The 16,437-nt window shown below is 32.5% G+C and overlaps 2 protein-coding genes across 3 annotated transcripts; one reads left to right on the top strand and one right to left on the bottom strand.

The window, feature by feature from the left end:
• The first annotated feature begins 7,701 nt into the window (after window positions 1-7,701).
• On the top strand, window positions 7,702-12,225 carry LOC118043096 (ALA-interacting subunit 3). 2 transcript variants are annotated; one of them, XM_035050930.2, is made up of 9 exons: window positions 7,702-7,888; window positions 8,000-8,158; window positions 9,149-9,207; window positions 9,296-9,370; window positions 9,455-9,568; window positions 9,949-10,019; window positions 10,618-10,918; window positions 11,408-11,697; window positions 11,960-12,225. In XM_035050930.2, exons 2-9 carry the CDS (start codon window positions 8,071-8,073, stop codon window positions 12,012-12,014), a joined length of 1,053 nt encoding a protein of 350 aa, XP_034906821.1. In that variant the 5' UTR covers window positions 7,702-7,888; window positions 8,000-8,070; the 3' UTR covers window positions 12,015-12,225. The 2 variants fall into 2 exon arrangements, with proteins under 2 accessions (XP_034906821.1, XP_034906820.1); XM_035050929.2 differs by having other exon boundaries at window positions 7,702-8,158.
• Window positions 12,191-15,870, bottom strand: LOC118043095 (uncharacterized). Its single transcript, XM_035050927.2, has 8 exons — window positions 15,698-15,870; window positions 14,901-15,126; window positions 14,694-14,828; window positions 14,269-14,491; window positions 13,592-13,778; window positions 13,188-13,372; window positions 12,694-12,831; window positions 12,191-12,417 (listed from the first exon to the last, which is right to left on the bottom strand). The coding sequence occupies exons 1-8, from the start codon at window positions 15,801-15,803 to the stop codon at window positions 12,289-12,291; spliced, it is 1,329 nt and encodes a 442-aa protein (XP_034906818.1). The 5' UTR covers window positions 15,804-15,870; the 3' UTR covers window positions 12,191-12,288.
• Between the last annotated feature and the right edge of the window lie 567 nt (window positions 15,871-16,437).

The raw sequence follows: 16,437 nt of genomic DNA, 5'->3' as shown, positions 1-16,437 counted from the left end.
ACTAAAAACCATAAAAACTTGAAGAAGAAAAAAGAATAAGAAAACTCAAACAAATCTCCTAAACCAGGTTAATCTTTCAAGTCGTGACCCATGAGATCCTAAACCCGAACTCAACCAAAAAACTCAATCCTCAATCAATCTAACACTGAACGATGAAATTAGAAAAAAAAAAAAAATAAATGTTAAAGTAAAAAAAACACTCGGGATAATTAGAATTAAAACTAAGATAAGATAATAGAATATCAAACTGTAAAATAAATTAATTTTAAAAAATATATAAAATAAACAAACAACAATCAAAATAATGGCGACCATATCTGAAATATGAAAAGGAATGGAGGAAGAAATTGAAAAAAAAATCTCAATCTATAAATCATTTTAAATAAACACATATATAATTAAAATAATTATGACCAAATACGAAGAAAAAACAATTTGAAGGGTTGTCTATAAAATTTAAAGGGTTATGCATGGAATTCAAAGAGAAAATGAGAGAATAATAAATAATAAAAAAAGGTTGTTGGTGCTAAAATAAAGATTATTAAGCCACATATACACACCTAAGAATGAAAAGTCGTTAAGATGATTTCAACATCTTTACAAAAGACAGTGTTGGTTGTCGTGGGATGTCTCATGTGCTTTTTAAAAAGCGCGGTTGTAGCCCACTGCTAGAGCACACATAAGCACTTTTTTTAAAAAAATATATATTTTATATTTATTAAAATATCAAACTGTCCCGTAATTAAATTAAATATAATTAAAATTTAAAATGAAAATACAAAAAAACCATGGACACTGGTTAGAGAAATTTTGCTTGTAAGGATAATTTAAGCACATGCACGCGCCCATTTTATTTTTAAATTATATTTTATATTTATTAAAATATCAAATCACCCCATGGTTAAATCAAACATAACTAAATCCTCAAAATGAAAATGAAAAAAAATAACATGACACTAGTTAGAAAATTTTTACCTGCAAGAATAATTTAATTATTTTATCATGCTTTAAAAAAGTGAAAGCATGAAAAAACTCCTAGATACTAACTGAATTTTATTTTTATTGCAGCAGAAATAAAGTCATTTTACATTGCGTGAAAAATATGAAAAGATTAAGATGTACTCGATTAACCTAGCAGTAATTAATGAATAATGTAAAAATATTGTATTGACTTCAAATAATTTTATTTTTAAATGGCAAACTCGTCATTTCATCTCCAATCCACAGTGAGCAAAGTTATGCGTGTGCAGTCAAATCCTGATTTTTTTTTTAAAATGTAATGATTCTAATGAACACTGCACGGGTCTAAAAATAAATAGCCATACTATAAATATTCATACTAATAAATATTTTATTAATCCCACGTGCTACTTATGTGTTATAAATATATATTATTATTATTATTATTTTATCGGAGTAGTTATTAAGTTGAAAGGGATAAATTAAATGAATATCATAAACTAGTTTTTCTAGTTTTGAAGAATTAATTAAATATTAATTTAGCTTTAATTAACTAGACTCCTTACCGGTGTTGATGATTCTTAATTCAATATTACTTAATTGTAAATAAAATCTTATTTTCTCGTTAATCTTTCCGTATTAGTTAGTTATTTTTTTAATTATAAAAAAATAAAAAACATGAAAATTAACTCACAAATATATTTTAAAACAAACAGACTAGTTAAGCTAGTTTCTAAATCCAGAAGAGCTACTTAATTTATTTTTCAAAATTAGAGAAACTAATCAATAATTTACTCTATAATACACACGCACATGGTTTCAATAAAAATCTTAGGTATTATCAATGATACTAGCTTTATTTGTTTTTTGTTTTAAAACTATTTTTTAAAAAAATTAATTTTTTTAAATTTTTTTCTTTGTCTCAAGTTATACTATACCCCAAGACACCTCTTTATTCCTAATGCAATGGTGGGGGTATTTTCCTTTTCAACGCAAAAGAGTATTGTAAACGTCTGCTATGGTTATGGTTTTACTGTAAATAAAACTTCAATGGTAAATTAAAAAGTTTTCATGTGCTTTTAAAAAAATAAATCAAAATTATATATACTAATAAACTATAATAAATATATTGATTTTAACTAGAATTTAAGTCAAGAAACTGAGATAAAAATGTTATTTTAATTTTTTTTTGAATATCTGTGCTAATTTAAAATCAAGCCCCTAAAATTTTAATTTATCTGAATTAATAAACTTCAGGTTTTATTTTATTAAATCGAGTATGAAGTTAATATTAAAATTTATTTTTAACATCATGAAAGTCCCATACAAAACCAACCGTAACAAAATATTAAATTAAATCTTAAATTAACTTAATATAAAAAGATTGAACGAGAAATAAAAAAAGTTAAGTGATAAAAAAAAAAAAAAATTATGAGAAATTATTGCAACCCGAATAGTTTTTTTTTCCTTTTTATTTTTTCTATCTCACATTCAAACACTATTTTCATGGTCCACTCAACATAATTTTATGTTACCAAACCATAATTGGTAAATAAGAAGTAAACTACTCTACAAAAAAAGGACGCTTTCACCATTAACAATTAAAACACTACTTCATAATTTACCGAGTATCAATTCTGTAAAATCAAACTAAAATTGCTAAAAATAAAGTAAAAGGATTCGACAAAAAAAATTCCAATAAAAAAAAATATATTGAAAAAAAGAAGATAGTTTACTGCTGGGATGAACAATCTTGAATCTTTTATTATTTTTAAAATCATAATTCATAATAGATTCACTTTGTCTTGAAAGCACAAACACCACAATGCCTACCAGACAATGAATTAGCTATGAAAATTATTAAATCGGTGGTATTATTCTTACATGGGACTTAATGCAAACAGTTTTACCTGTGGATGGAGAGGAGAACGTAACTTTGAATGTCCCAAATAATTCTCCGGTCCGTTCGTACGGGGAGGGTAGGGCATTGCCTTGGTGGGTTTTGGGGTGTTCAATGTGATTGTTTTTTAGACCTGTGATTGGAAGCTGACTTGTGCCATAGAGCAGGTTTCGATATGATTTATACAGTCGGTTCTGTCTTGTTCATGAACCGCATGTCTTCGGAGCTAATTCCAGACATATTTATTTTTATGTTTTAAAAATATTTTTTTTAAAAATTATTTATTTTTATTTTTTTATTAATTTTAAATTAATATATTTTTAATATTTTAAAATTATTTTAATGTGCCGATGTCAAAATTAATTTTTTTTTTAAAAAAATTATTAATATTTATTTTAATACAAAAAATTATTTAAAAAGCAATCACAATCATATTATCATATAAGCTCTCTCAGTCAATGGCTCCACCCTTCGTTCTTGACCATTCAAAACTCGATAAAATCACCAACAGGTTGTTGGCTCAGTGGTTGTTGGGGCAGCTCTCCTTCCTTCAAACTTCGGTTCGAGTCCCAGTGGGAGTGGGGCTGTAGAGTTTATTCCCTTCCTGTCTCTATTGGGTCCTTCCTGTGTGGTATGCTTGTCACCCTCGTGGTGCCTTACTTGCTCACTGGGCTTGCAGGATGTTCAGTGGACCGTGAGATTAGTGGTGGTGCGCGCAAGCTGGCTCGGACACCCACGTTAATAAAAAATAAAAAAAACTTGATAAAATCAAGGCACAATGTCCATTGAAAGCCTAAAAATGGTGGTGCGAGAGGAATGATTGTTTATTTTTAAGTTTTAAAAATATATGTTTTAAAAATATATATTTTTTATTTAAATTAATATATTTTTTGGTGTTTTTAAATTATTTTGATATGTTGATATTAAAAATAATTTTTTAAAAATAAAATAATATTATTTTAATATAAAAAATAATTTGAAAAGCAATTATTATAAAATAAAATCAAATACCATGCTAGAAAATAAAATTACGTACAAATAGTATAAATAGTTTGTCCTTTTTCATCAAAGGCCATACTAGAAAATAAAATCAACATGAAATCCAAAATTATTAACAAAGACATGAAAAATAAATAAATAAATAAATTTAGAACTGCTCGACAAATCGAATCATAAAGAGGGTCTAAAAGTAAGTATCCCAGAGTGGATTCTGAACTTAAGAACATGCGCAGCTAACTTTATCATCGCAAAGCGACGAGACTATGGATCAGTGGCCATCTTTATCCTCTCGTTGTACCTTGTTCTGTTGATGGCCTCTTTAACTAGATCCAAGCCTTCTTGGAGACTGCCAACGGATATGATTCAACAAGAACCTCGCAGGAATTTTGAATATACATAGCTCTCTTTAAGGGGGCGGACACAGCAGATTATAGCTACCCTGGAGAAAAGATACAGTAGTTGTCTATCAGCTGTGCATCTATTTTCATTCTCCTGTCATTCATATCCTCGGAGATTTATTTTTGGATGGTGATTTGCAGACGGGGAGTGCGGTCACGGAATTTTCAAAGACAAGGTTACTGAGCATCATATTAAAAAAAAAATATAAATCATATCATAAATTTTATTTAAATATTTAAATTATTAAATTAAAATAATGGTTTGATATAGTATTAGAATCTTTATAATAAAGTGATCATGAATTTAAATTTCATAATTTTTATTTATTAGATAAAAAAATTAAGTATAAAATAATATAGACCCGTGTAAGTTTCAAGTAAAAAATAATATAAATTATATCCTAAAACCTTATTTAATTGCTTAAATTTAGACTAAGATGGTTATTTGATAATATATCAAACATTTGTCTCGGTATTTTTGGAGAAAAACCGCCATCTTCGTCAACATTGCATCCTTGTTCACTGTATTTTCCTCTTATAACAGCCTGATCTGTTAATCACAGAAATTGCAATCAATGAATGAGTGGAGGCAGAGTAATTCTCATTAACAGTTGCAGGATTACTAGATCAGAACAAATACTTATTGCACGCACAGCTGAGACAACAGGAATAGAATCCAAGTGATCCGAAACTTCATATAAAGCATAATTTGCTTGGCTCAAAAACATCTATCAAGTTTCATGGCAGAAGAAAGCTTCGTGTTCATCGTAGAGATTAGAGAAGGGTTTTTTTTTTTTTTTTTTCAGGCAACACTACAATCACCCTCAATTATATTAATTTCAAGACAGGAGAGAGACCACGTCAAATCAAGGAAACAGCTGTTTTTAAAAAGGAAAAGTAAAATGATCTGCTTTTTTTCCCATTAACAATACGTGTGGGGGAAGCAGCTTTCCTCAGTCTCTCTCTCTCTCTCTCTCTCTCTCTCTCTCTCTCTCTCTCTCTCTCTCTCTTTCCATTCCTCACCTGCCTTTTTTTTCTTTTCTTCATACTCCCCCCCTCGCAAAAAAAAATTCATCTTTTTTTTTTTATATATATATTTTTTTAAATTATCCTTGTCAATTTTATTTTTTGACTATAAAACTATTTAGAATTTAATTTTATAATTTTTTTCTTTAAAATATTATGATTATTACTATGTTTTTCTACATAGTTTTTTTTTTTTATTATAGTGTTTTTTCACATGTTTTTTTTTTAAATTATCTTTGTTAAATTTATGTTTTTTAATATTAAGATAATTAAAAATTTAACTTTGTAGTTTTTTTTAAATATTTTGAATTGCAAGTTGTAATTCAATACTGGCTTGCTAGCTGCATCCCTCTCTCGTCTTTGTAAATTTATGATAAAATTTATGCTGGCCGACTTTAATGGATAAAATTCTCTTGAAAGCTAACAACAACAATAATAAAATTTTATAATTTTAAATTTGTTATGTTTTCAAATTTGGTTTGTCAGAACAATTCCTTTATGATATAAAAATCAATTGCAGGAAGTTACAATATACTAAATATTTGGAATTGGAATAATAATATTATTATTTTTTAAAATATTTTTTATTTAAAAATATATTAAAATAAAATTTTTCTTTTTTAAATTTCATTCTTCACAACAACACATCAAAACAACATATCGTTCGCTTATACTATTCTTATATTGAATGAGTTTTTCTTCATCGTTAGATTGAAAGCAGAGCCTAATAACTCGCATTTACACTGCTAATTCCATTACAATACTAACCAGCGCGGGCGATTAAACGTCCCTGTAGTGAAAAACAATGACCTAACAAATACCTATTATTTAAATCCCAGTGCATGTGGACATTGCTAGTTTATTTAATTTTGTCTAACTAGCAATATTTTTTTTTCGTAGCTAACAAAGAAACAGGGCTTTGGAAAGCAGCCAGCTGAACATATCGCGTGGAATATATAATAATAAAAACATGTCTTATTACATGCCGTTCTAGAAGAGTATGCAAACTATGAGTGGACTTCTCTATGATCCAGGAAACGTTCAAGTTCAACCTTGGAGGCCATAGAAAACGAAAAAAAAAAGGACACCATCGTTGATAAGAATATAAAAATATTAGTTGTAAGATATTTTTTAAAGTATTTTTAGTTTAAAAATATATTAAAATAATATTTTTTAATTTTTTTTATTAGTATATCAAAATAATTTAAAAAATAATAATAATTTTTTAATTTTAAAAAAACTTCACTCGTGAGGGCCTAACACTCAACAGAATTAAAAAAAAAAACATTATTATCCTATGTTAATAATACTTAGTTATTATACAACTCTACTAGTGTGCTCTCCGTAATCATCCCGTAATCCCACAAAGCCCGCCCAGTAAGGCACCGTGCTTTCCACTCTGTGCACTATCCGGGTGGAATCTGACCTTTCAAATATCTGAAAATTAGTCTAAAAAGTTATGATTGCTAGCAATAATTAACAGATAGCAGTGAAAAATTTTCTTGTGCCATTTCCGATCAGCTGAGGTTTTTCTAGTCCCATCAGAAGAATAATAAGATTTCCCATCATAGAAAGCTCCAAAAGAACAACCAAGAAGTCCTAAAAAAATCAATTACCAGTTATTATCACTATAGTTAATTAAAAAACTTAAACTTACAATTCGTTGTTTTAATTTTTTTAAAAATTATTTAGAAAAATTAAATGAAATCTCAAAATGCTAAAAAAAACACAAAAGAAGGAAAATAAAAGTTAAATTACATACAAGAAGAATAATATATGGTAGAAAGGTAGTGTTTTTTGTGTGGTTGTATTGTGTTTTTGAAAAAAAAAAAAATTTAATGATTTTTTTAAGTATTTTTAGATTGTTGAGATGTATTTATATTAAAAATAAAATTTAAAAATATTATTTTAATATATTTTTTAATAAAAAATATATTTTTTAAAAATTATTATTATAATATTAAACAGAACAAATTAATAGCTTAAAATTATGAAAATGTTTTAAAAAATAAATAAATAATGGAATGGTATATTTGTCTTAGCAATTTAACCGCCAAAATCTTATACATATAATCCTGTTTTTTGAAAAAAACGATAAATTTAACCCTCTTCTATGGATTTTTCAATATTTTAACAGGGTCAATCACATATAACTCTACATAGTTTTTATATATTTTTTATATGTAATTATAGCGATTTTTGAATTTTGAGAAGTTGAGGGGGTCAATTGACACCCCTCGACTCAACGTGGCTTCGGAAGTGTTCATTGCTAGCTAATAGCTATTTACAGATGATTTTGAAACCTTCTGAACCTTAGGTTGGTGACGATGAGGACCTACATGAAACATTTTCGAATCTTAAGGGTCTAGAATAAAGCTATCATTTTTTTATTTGCTTCCCTCTCTCTCTCTACGAACTCACCTTCTAGAAAGGGAGAAATTTCCGAGGGCTCATCAGGTGTAGAGAGAGAAAATAAGGAAACATCCTCTTCAGTTTCTGAAGTCAAACAAAAACTTGCAGATTCAATTCAACCATATACTACTACTCTCTCTCTAGAAAATTTATTTATTTATATTTTGCCTCTCTGTTTCTTAGCCTTTAAAAAGTCCGTCTCTTTCTTTGATCACACAGTCTTTTCCACCATTTCTTTCTTTCTGAACTTTCTCTCCTTCTCTGTTAAGGTTTTTCTTTCTGGTTGTTTTTGTGTTTTTTTCAGAGAAAGAGAGAGAGACAGAAACTACAAGTGTCTGTCTGTCTGTCTGTTTGCTTGCATCTTTTAACACAATCATGAGTAGCCACACGGCATCCTCCAGTAATGGAGGCAACGGATCGGATGATTCTGGTGCTCCAAGAAGGAATTCAAAGCGACCCAAATGTGATTCTCTTCTTTACTTCTCGTTTTTTTTCTCTCGTTTTTTTTTTTCCTATTTTGGGCAAATTCATGACTGCCCTCTTGTGATTATGGTGCTGGTTTTGTTTTTAAATTGCAAAGTTTTGAACCTTGTCATAATTTTCTTGTTAGTTTGTTTCAGAGGCTCAGGTATTTGATTATTTTTTTGGGACCACTAGTGGGTTTTGTAGGCATCCATGTGGAGGTTTATGCATATTTTTTATGGGTTCTTGTTATTTTGATTCGCTGTTGGTTTTGTTGCATGAGAGTGGTCGTGTGAGCTCTTTTTTGATTATTTTGTTTCATATTAAGAATCTAATTTTCTTTATATTGATCATTTAGTCTTTCCGTTTTTGGAATAGCCTTGCCTGGTTTTTTTTAATTCCTCATCAAGATATATTTGGAAATTCCTCTTTTGAAAGAGAAATACGGCTATTAAACTTTGTTAGCAATAAAATGAACTAAATTGGGTTTGATAAACAAGATATTAATGAAACTCTGCTATAACATGCCATGAGATAATTGGACATTTTTCCATTACACGAATAGGAATTTTAGTAATTTTGGCTGTATTATCATTACATGCATCTAAGTCTAAGCATGTATGCTCATGTGATCTACATTAAGATTGAAAACAGAATGTTTTCCAGTGTTCAGAATAGATGCCTGACTGCTTATTTGTTATCCTGCAAAGCAAGATAGAGGGATAAAAGCATTTTAAATTTATAGGGATATATTGTATTTGCCAGAGCAAAAAATCTGCATTTTTTTTTCATTTTACTAAAATGCACTTGTAATCTTATTATGGTGTAGCTGTTAAAAAAAAACAAGAAAAGTAAAAATAGAGAGAGCACAGCTAAGCAGCTTCTTTATCTGATGTTTCAGTCACAGCTCACAAATTGTCTTTCACTACACGAGCACATATGGGTGTACTTGTGATTTTTATGGAACTAAAAATGTTTCGTTTTCTTTCAGATTCAAAGTTTACTCAACAAGAACTTCCTGCTTGCAAGCCAATTCTCACACCACGATGGGTAAGTTTTTATCTTTCTTTTTATCTGGTTTCGTCTGATGCAAATGAGTGCTCAAAGTTATTAACTCCTAATATATCTCTTTGTGCAGGTAGTGTCTGCATTCATGCTTATTGCCATTGTCTTCATCCCTATCGGCATTGCTTGCTTGCTTGGTTCCCGAGATGTGAGCTCTAGTGTCACCTAGATCCTTGCAATTCTAGTTATATTTCCACCTATGGTTTTTTACGGGTTATTCTTCTTTTATCAGGTTGTTGAAGTTGTTCAACGGTATGAAACAGAATGCATTCCGGCTGAAAATAGAACCAATAAAGTCCAATTTATACAAAGCAATGCTAGTAAAACATGCACAATATCAATGACGGTAAGTCCTGTTCTTGCAATTATTATGGTTGATGTGTTGTTGTCATTTTCTATGTTCTTTATTAGCAGTGTTTATGGATTTATAAGCTAACAAGGAAAGACCCATGCCAATGATATTTTCTGTTATATAATATACCTTCATGTTATTGTTATCTGTTCACTGGTGGTATTGCCTTTTTGTCAGAGCTGTAAGTGGTGCCATATCAGCAGTGTATTAGTAGCCAGTAGGTTAATTTATGCCACTCCTTACAAAAAACCCATGCCAATATCCTTTTCTCTCATGCAACATGACTTATGCTAATTATAGAAATTAGCCATCATGACCTGAGGTTAAGCAGTGAATAACGATCTTCCGTTCTCTACTCTTGTTTTTCTTGCCAGATCCCTAAGCGTATGAGGCAACCTATTTATGTTTACTATCAGCTTGACAACTTCTACCAGAATCATCGTAGGTATGTCATCAACCTCATGTACTCTATCAGCATATAATTTCTGATGGGTTCAAGTAATCATGTCTAGATTTTTACATAATGGTCAGAGGTATATTGTTCATACTTCATATAAATTGGGAGCATTGATATTCAGGACTATCCAGGTGCGTAATTTATGTACATCATAGGCGATGGTCCAGAGAACCAGTTATAACATGTGGTTCAGGAAGTGCACCCTTTTAGATTTTCCTGCCACATTTTATAAGTCAAGAGTGCGATGTTTGTGATTTTCAAGAATTACAGACATTACAGCCTAGGATGTTGTTACACGTTGAGGAAAGGGCTCCTCTATGCATGCTTAATTGGTTGTTAATATCATGTTTCTCATCTCAGAATAGTGTGTTTGACTATTTGTTGATGGTAGAAAATTATGTTCTTTCAAGTGTTTAATAATGAAAAGCAACCCATCATTTTATAAAAACTATTGAACAGACTGTGAAACTGTCATGATTATCATGATCATAAACTGGATGCTCACTGACTGAAAGTTGAAGCACATGTAATTGAGTTTATGTGGTGATTATTTGGCATAATTTTAATGATTGCTCTAATAAATCAGGTATGTGAAGAGCCGAAGTGATGACCAGTTGAAAAGTGTGAGTAAAGAGAATGATACAAGTTCTTGTAAGCCAGAAGATATTGCAACGGGGAGGGGGGCAATTGTACCCTGTGGTCTGATAGCTTGGAGTTTGTTTAATGATACTTATAACTTCTCCCGCCAGAACCTGCCGTTGACAGTGAATAAGAAGGGAATTGCTTGGAAGAGTGATAAGGAGAAAAGGTTTGGTAAAGATGTCTTTCCTAAAAACTTTCAGGGTGGAGGTCTTGTAGGTGGTGCAATTCTCAATGACTCGATACCTGTAAGCCGCCCTTTACTATTGCTTCAAATTAATATATAAGCAACTCATCTTATCACTAACTAAAAACTGTTCAACTTCATCCTGGAAAATACCTCTAGAGGCTTTGATAATGTTAATAACACTTTGGACATTGGAAGATTTCAAAACTGCGTTGCTGTTGTGCTATTAGAGTGGTATTTTCAGGTTGCTTAACCTCAACTTCAGGATTAGTATTGAAGGTGTGACCTCAGTTATTCTTTCATTCACGAAGGAGTTGATTTTTTTAAACCCAAGGTGTTGAGTATTAGGCTTATACCTTGTAGACGTGAGAGACTTGGTGTAAATGCTTAGAGTAATGAGATATTGTTGCGTGTCATTTCCCCTCATCTATTGCTAAAACGTGAAAATATACTAGAGAACCATAAATTTTTCTCCGTGTTTCTTTCTATGCAAATTGCTTCAAGTAATTGGCATGTGACTGACCTGGTCTTATATGATTTTGTGTAACAGCTGAGCGAGCAGGAGGACCTCATGGTTTGGATGCGAACTGCAGCTCTGCCTACTTTTAGAAAGTTGTATGGGAAGATAGAGGTGGATCTCGAGGCAAAAGAAGTCATAAATGTGACACTGGATAACAACTATAACACGTACAGTTTTAATGGCAAGAAGAAACTTGTGCTTTCAACTACAAGCTGGATTGGTGGAAGAAATGACTTTCTTGGCATTGCTTATCTCACTGTTGGGATGATATGCTTCGCCTTGTCAATGGGTTTCACAATTGTGTATTTTGTCAAGCCTAGGTAAGTTGATCACGGATACAAATTAATTCTTGGATTTAGGGTTCTTGAAAGAGTGAGGCTGTTAGAATTGCCCTTCATAAGGCTTGCATTTTATGGTGAGGATTTCGAAGTGTGCCCAGCATCATATATGGAGTGAGGCTCTGACTTGTGGAGCATGGCCCCATAGTCGGCAGCATAAAATTTTCAAATGCTACGTGTATTCGATTGTTTGTGAGATATATGTGAATATTTTCTAACTGTTTCTCTTGCTGTGTCATCTCAGGCGGCTTGGTGATCCCACCTTCTTATCATGGAACAGAGGTCCTGGATCGCACTAAAAATGCCTGTGGATTTCTTTTGATGGCGTCACTTTGGGACATCCCTTCATATTGTAACTTTAATGTCTATGGAATGTTTAAAACATAACACTGGCTCGGGAAGGATTCCGTTGGTTTGAAATTTTGATTTCCAGGCAATACACCAGTGATCTTTATGTATAATTACAACATCAGTATTGAATACAATTTTTTATTATTTGTTTCCCAAAAACTTCACTCACTTCAACATTACAGAATTTGCATTTTTTGTTTGTCTACATTGTTTTTTTAACATCTATAATACTCTTAGTAAAATGTTGGAAAGGTACGCCCCTTCTGGATAGGATGGATCTATTGGATGGTCTGAAGCTGCTCCAGCCTCTCGCAGAACAGAGATTTTCCTTCCTGCCATTGATGCAGCACCCTGATTCCGCAAAACAAAAGCAAGAAAAAATTGATAAGTAATACAACAGAAAGGAGTAAGATAATTTTTGAAATGCCTCGAGTGACCTAATCTTCATGGCCAAACTCCCAAGTGTAATGTGATTAAATTTCCACTTCTCATACTAAAGCCCGTGTCTATATATTTTGCTGACGGTGACAGTTTAAAATATCTCCAACATTCTCTGCAACGTCGTCAACCCGCCAAAATTAGTTCTTTGTTCCCATACACACGAGAAAAAAAAAAAAAAATTCTTGCCTGAAGAACACGCAAGAACATCCCACTTTGGGTCATAGCTCCTGAACAGGAGCAAGTCATGAGAAGGCCACCTCTCTTTGTTAATCTCAATGCCATCGAATTCATATTTCTATACATGCCTGATGCATTTTGAAGAACCTGAGCAGGAAAAGCCCCAGAATTAGTACAAACTGACAAATATATGGAGGCAGGGCATTAGCCTCGTTTGTGGACATAAACTGCCTTTGATGAAAATTACCAAAATATAGACAAGTTTTGGGCATTTTCCTGAGGGTCTATATTGATGAAGGCACAGGAGCACATTTTCCACTTATATTGTTTCAAGCTTTGGACATTTTCCTGAGCAGAACTTTTCTTATCGGAGAAATTTCTTAATTCTTTGACGCTATTATGAGAAGTACCTAGGAGAAATTTCTTCATGCAACCTCAGGGAATGAAAAATACTGTATTGGACAGGATTACAGGCTTTTGTATTCTTGCGTATGTTACTGTACCTTTTTTCTCGGTGCTAATTTAGGAGGGTCCAAAATCACTATATCCCATGATTCATTTCTAGAAAGGGCACCCTTCATAAATTGAGTGGCATCTTCTCTCAAAAATGATATTCTTCCTGGATCCAGGTTGTTAAGACCAATATTTTCTCTAGCAAGCTCCAAAGCAGGCATAGATGTATCGACTCCTGTAAGAAAGCATGAGATGAACAGAGCTAAATTAACATTGCAGATGCAAGGAATTTGAGCAGCCTACTTATAATGAATCCACAATCATCAAGAATGTGTCACAATTAGAAGATATGGTGGGGGCTGTAATAGCCCGAGGATCATTGATTAATAGACATGGGCATTTCACTAATCCTGCACCAGGCCAAATGAAAAATGTTTAGAAATAAAATAAATACCTGTGACATCTATTGCGCCTCCATGTGCTGCATTTAGAGCAAAACCACCGCTGTAGCAGCAAATATCAAGAACTTTCTGGCCATTTGAAATTGTAGATATGAACTGGCGGTTTTCACGCTGGTCAGCATAAAATCCAGTCTTCTGGCCCACCAATGAAATTGCATAGGAGATCCCGTTTTCCATAACCTGGCAGATGAACATTGCAGAACAGCATCAATATTGCAGCTATGAATTTGTGCAGAAGCACAAGCTAGATCAGGAAGGCAAGGGGAAATAGGTGGTAGATGATTCATAGATAGTGACACTTCAGAGTAGGAGTTCAGCCAGAGATTGACAAGCACTTGAGAAATGGGTGGCGATGGGTTCAGACAGAGTTAGAAACAACAGCACTCGTTATTCAAGGATAACATTGTCATTAACTTTCCCCATTGCCTAACTCCAGTGAAATATTACGACATGATCAGCAGACCCAAATATAGATGCTGCTAATGAAAACCACAATTTGGAGTGATTTAAGTAGCAATCAGGAGTGAGAATGATTATTTTCAATTCTCATCAAGTAAAACTGTGAATTTGGAGGTAGCAATCAGAAAATTATCAAAAAAAAAAGAGCTAGCATAAGAAAAATGATAAAAATATAAATTGTGTAATTTGTGATTTTTGAGGCACATTCTACCTTTGTTATTTCAGGGCAAGTAGAGGGATGCACTTCTTTCATGTCTGACATATCCATTCCTTCTTCTTTTAAAATATCAACAGATGGTCTCCAGTTTATATGGTTAATTCCATCAATTCTATTGATGCAAGCCTCTACTTCTGGTTTGTAATTCTCAACCCAAGCAGCAGATGATGCTATCACAGCTAAATCTCCGAAGACATCAACAATTAATCCAGACAATCTGCAGTGATGCCGCTATGTGTGAATTACTAATAAGCATACTGGCTTCTCTCAAAAAATAACTAGACCCCAAACCATGGTTCTGATTAATGAGTCAACGTATATGTTAAGAAATAACGTTAACAAAAGCACATAAAGAATTTCTTCATCCAATGCAGTGGACATGTTCTATGTGAGGCTATGGAGAGCTCAAGATCATGTACCTGTCTCCTTCACTATTGACAAGGCGATATGCATTTGTATGAGATGAGGGTAGACCCAACCTCCTCCGTAATTCTATGGCTGCGTTAGTTCTTGTTTCAAGCAGTTTCTTCATGTCCAATGCGCAAGCAGGATCTCTACACATGAATTAAGAACATAAAAGATGGAGGATATAAAATCAAACCGGAAAGCCGTCTTTATATAGATACCTCGTTGCTTCCTCTTCTAGCTGCATGAGCCTAACACAGAACATGGAAACTGAATTATACAATCCCCACCCTATAGGTTTCTCTGTTCCATCAGCAACCAGCACAATGTCTCCTGTCTTGGGTGGCGGTCTACCAATTATTCTATCGACTGCTCCACTATACACCATTGGACTTCCATCCTTGAAAAGTTGTGTCTTTCCCTTTTTTAACACAACCTTTGCAATTCCTGCCGAACACAGATCAATTACAAAAAGGTTTAGAAATCATTATAGAACCAACCAATGATAACTAGGAGAACCCTTATAACAGCTTCCACATGTTGCACAGAATATAGAAAATGACATGAATGGCAAGCGCAAAATATTGCATTTACCGAGAAGAAAATAAAATCAAGCACACAAAACAATATAAAGCTCAATTGCACAAATGATGCCACCGATGGTTTTAAGTCTTAATAGCCCAATTAGTCTTTTTAGTTAACTGAAAATGCAAACTCACAACCCTATGCAGTCTCTATACACTCAGAAACAAAGTGATAAAGAAACAATTACCCTTTTTAGTCAATTCAAATGGTGAAGAACTTATTAACCGGAAAAAAATCAAGAAAGCAGTTCAAAGAAGTCCCATTGCCATAAAAAAGGCTCAAAGATTGCAGCTTTCCTTAAAAACGAGAAAAAAGAACAATGCAGCCCAGTACAGCAATAACAAAAATGAAAAGAAAAGTAGGGGCAGCACCGCCACAGCAAAAACACAAACACCCACCTGGATATATAATACATAGACATACAGAGAGATACCTTTAGAGTGAGAAGAAGCAATTTGTTGAAGGGTGGAGGAGGGGGTGGATGACAGTGAAGAGATAGGCAGAGATTTTATGAGACGGGCAGAAAGCTTCAGCTGCATGTTTTTGAGCTCTGAAGTCTTAAACCCCCACCACGAGAAAAAGAGAGAGTTCAAAGAAGTAACTGGTAAGCTAATGTTATCCCTAACTCAAGTGATGGGCTTGTCCGCATGCGGGTCGGGTTTTCTCAAGCTTTGTTTCCAAATTCCAAGTACCCAAACGCCAAACCAAAATAAAAGTAAATTATAAACTAATCCCTCTAGTTTTGCAAAGTAAATTAAATAGTCCTAGTTTCAAGAACTAATTAATTATTCCTTATTTTTTAAAATATATTTGTAACTTAATCATTTTCGTTCATTTCACGTTATTTTTTAATTTAATTTATTTTTATTTAAAAATATAAATAGGTAATACAAAAAGATTAATGATAAAATATATATATTTTAAAAAACAATATTAAATTAAGCACGTGAATATCAATCAAGAAGCACTTGAGGGTCTAGCTTAGTGGTCAATTGCAAGGCTTGTCTTGCAACTGTCTCGAGTTCGATCCTCTCTGTGCACTAGCTTGCCACCCCCGTGGTGCCTTACTTGTTTACTGGGCTTGCAGGATGTTCAATAGGTCCGAGGATTAGTCATGGTGTACGTAAGCTGACCCGGACACCACGGGTTAAAAAAAAAAAAAAAACTAGGACT

Source organism: Populus alba, chromosome 10 (genome assembly GCF_005239225.2).
Source record: "Populus alba chromosome 10, ASM523922v2, whole genome shotgun sequence".
Classification (NCBI taxonomy): Eukaryota; Viridiplantae; Streptophyta; class Magnoliopsida; order Malpighiales; family Salicaceae; genus Populus; species Populus alba.
Note: the sequence above shows the minus strand (reverse complement) of the source record. Positions and strands in the feature narration are given on the sequence as shown.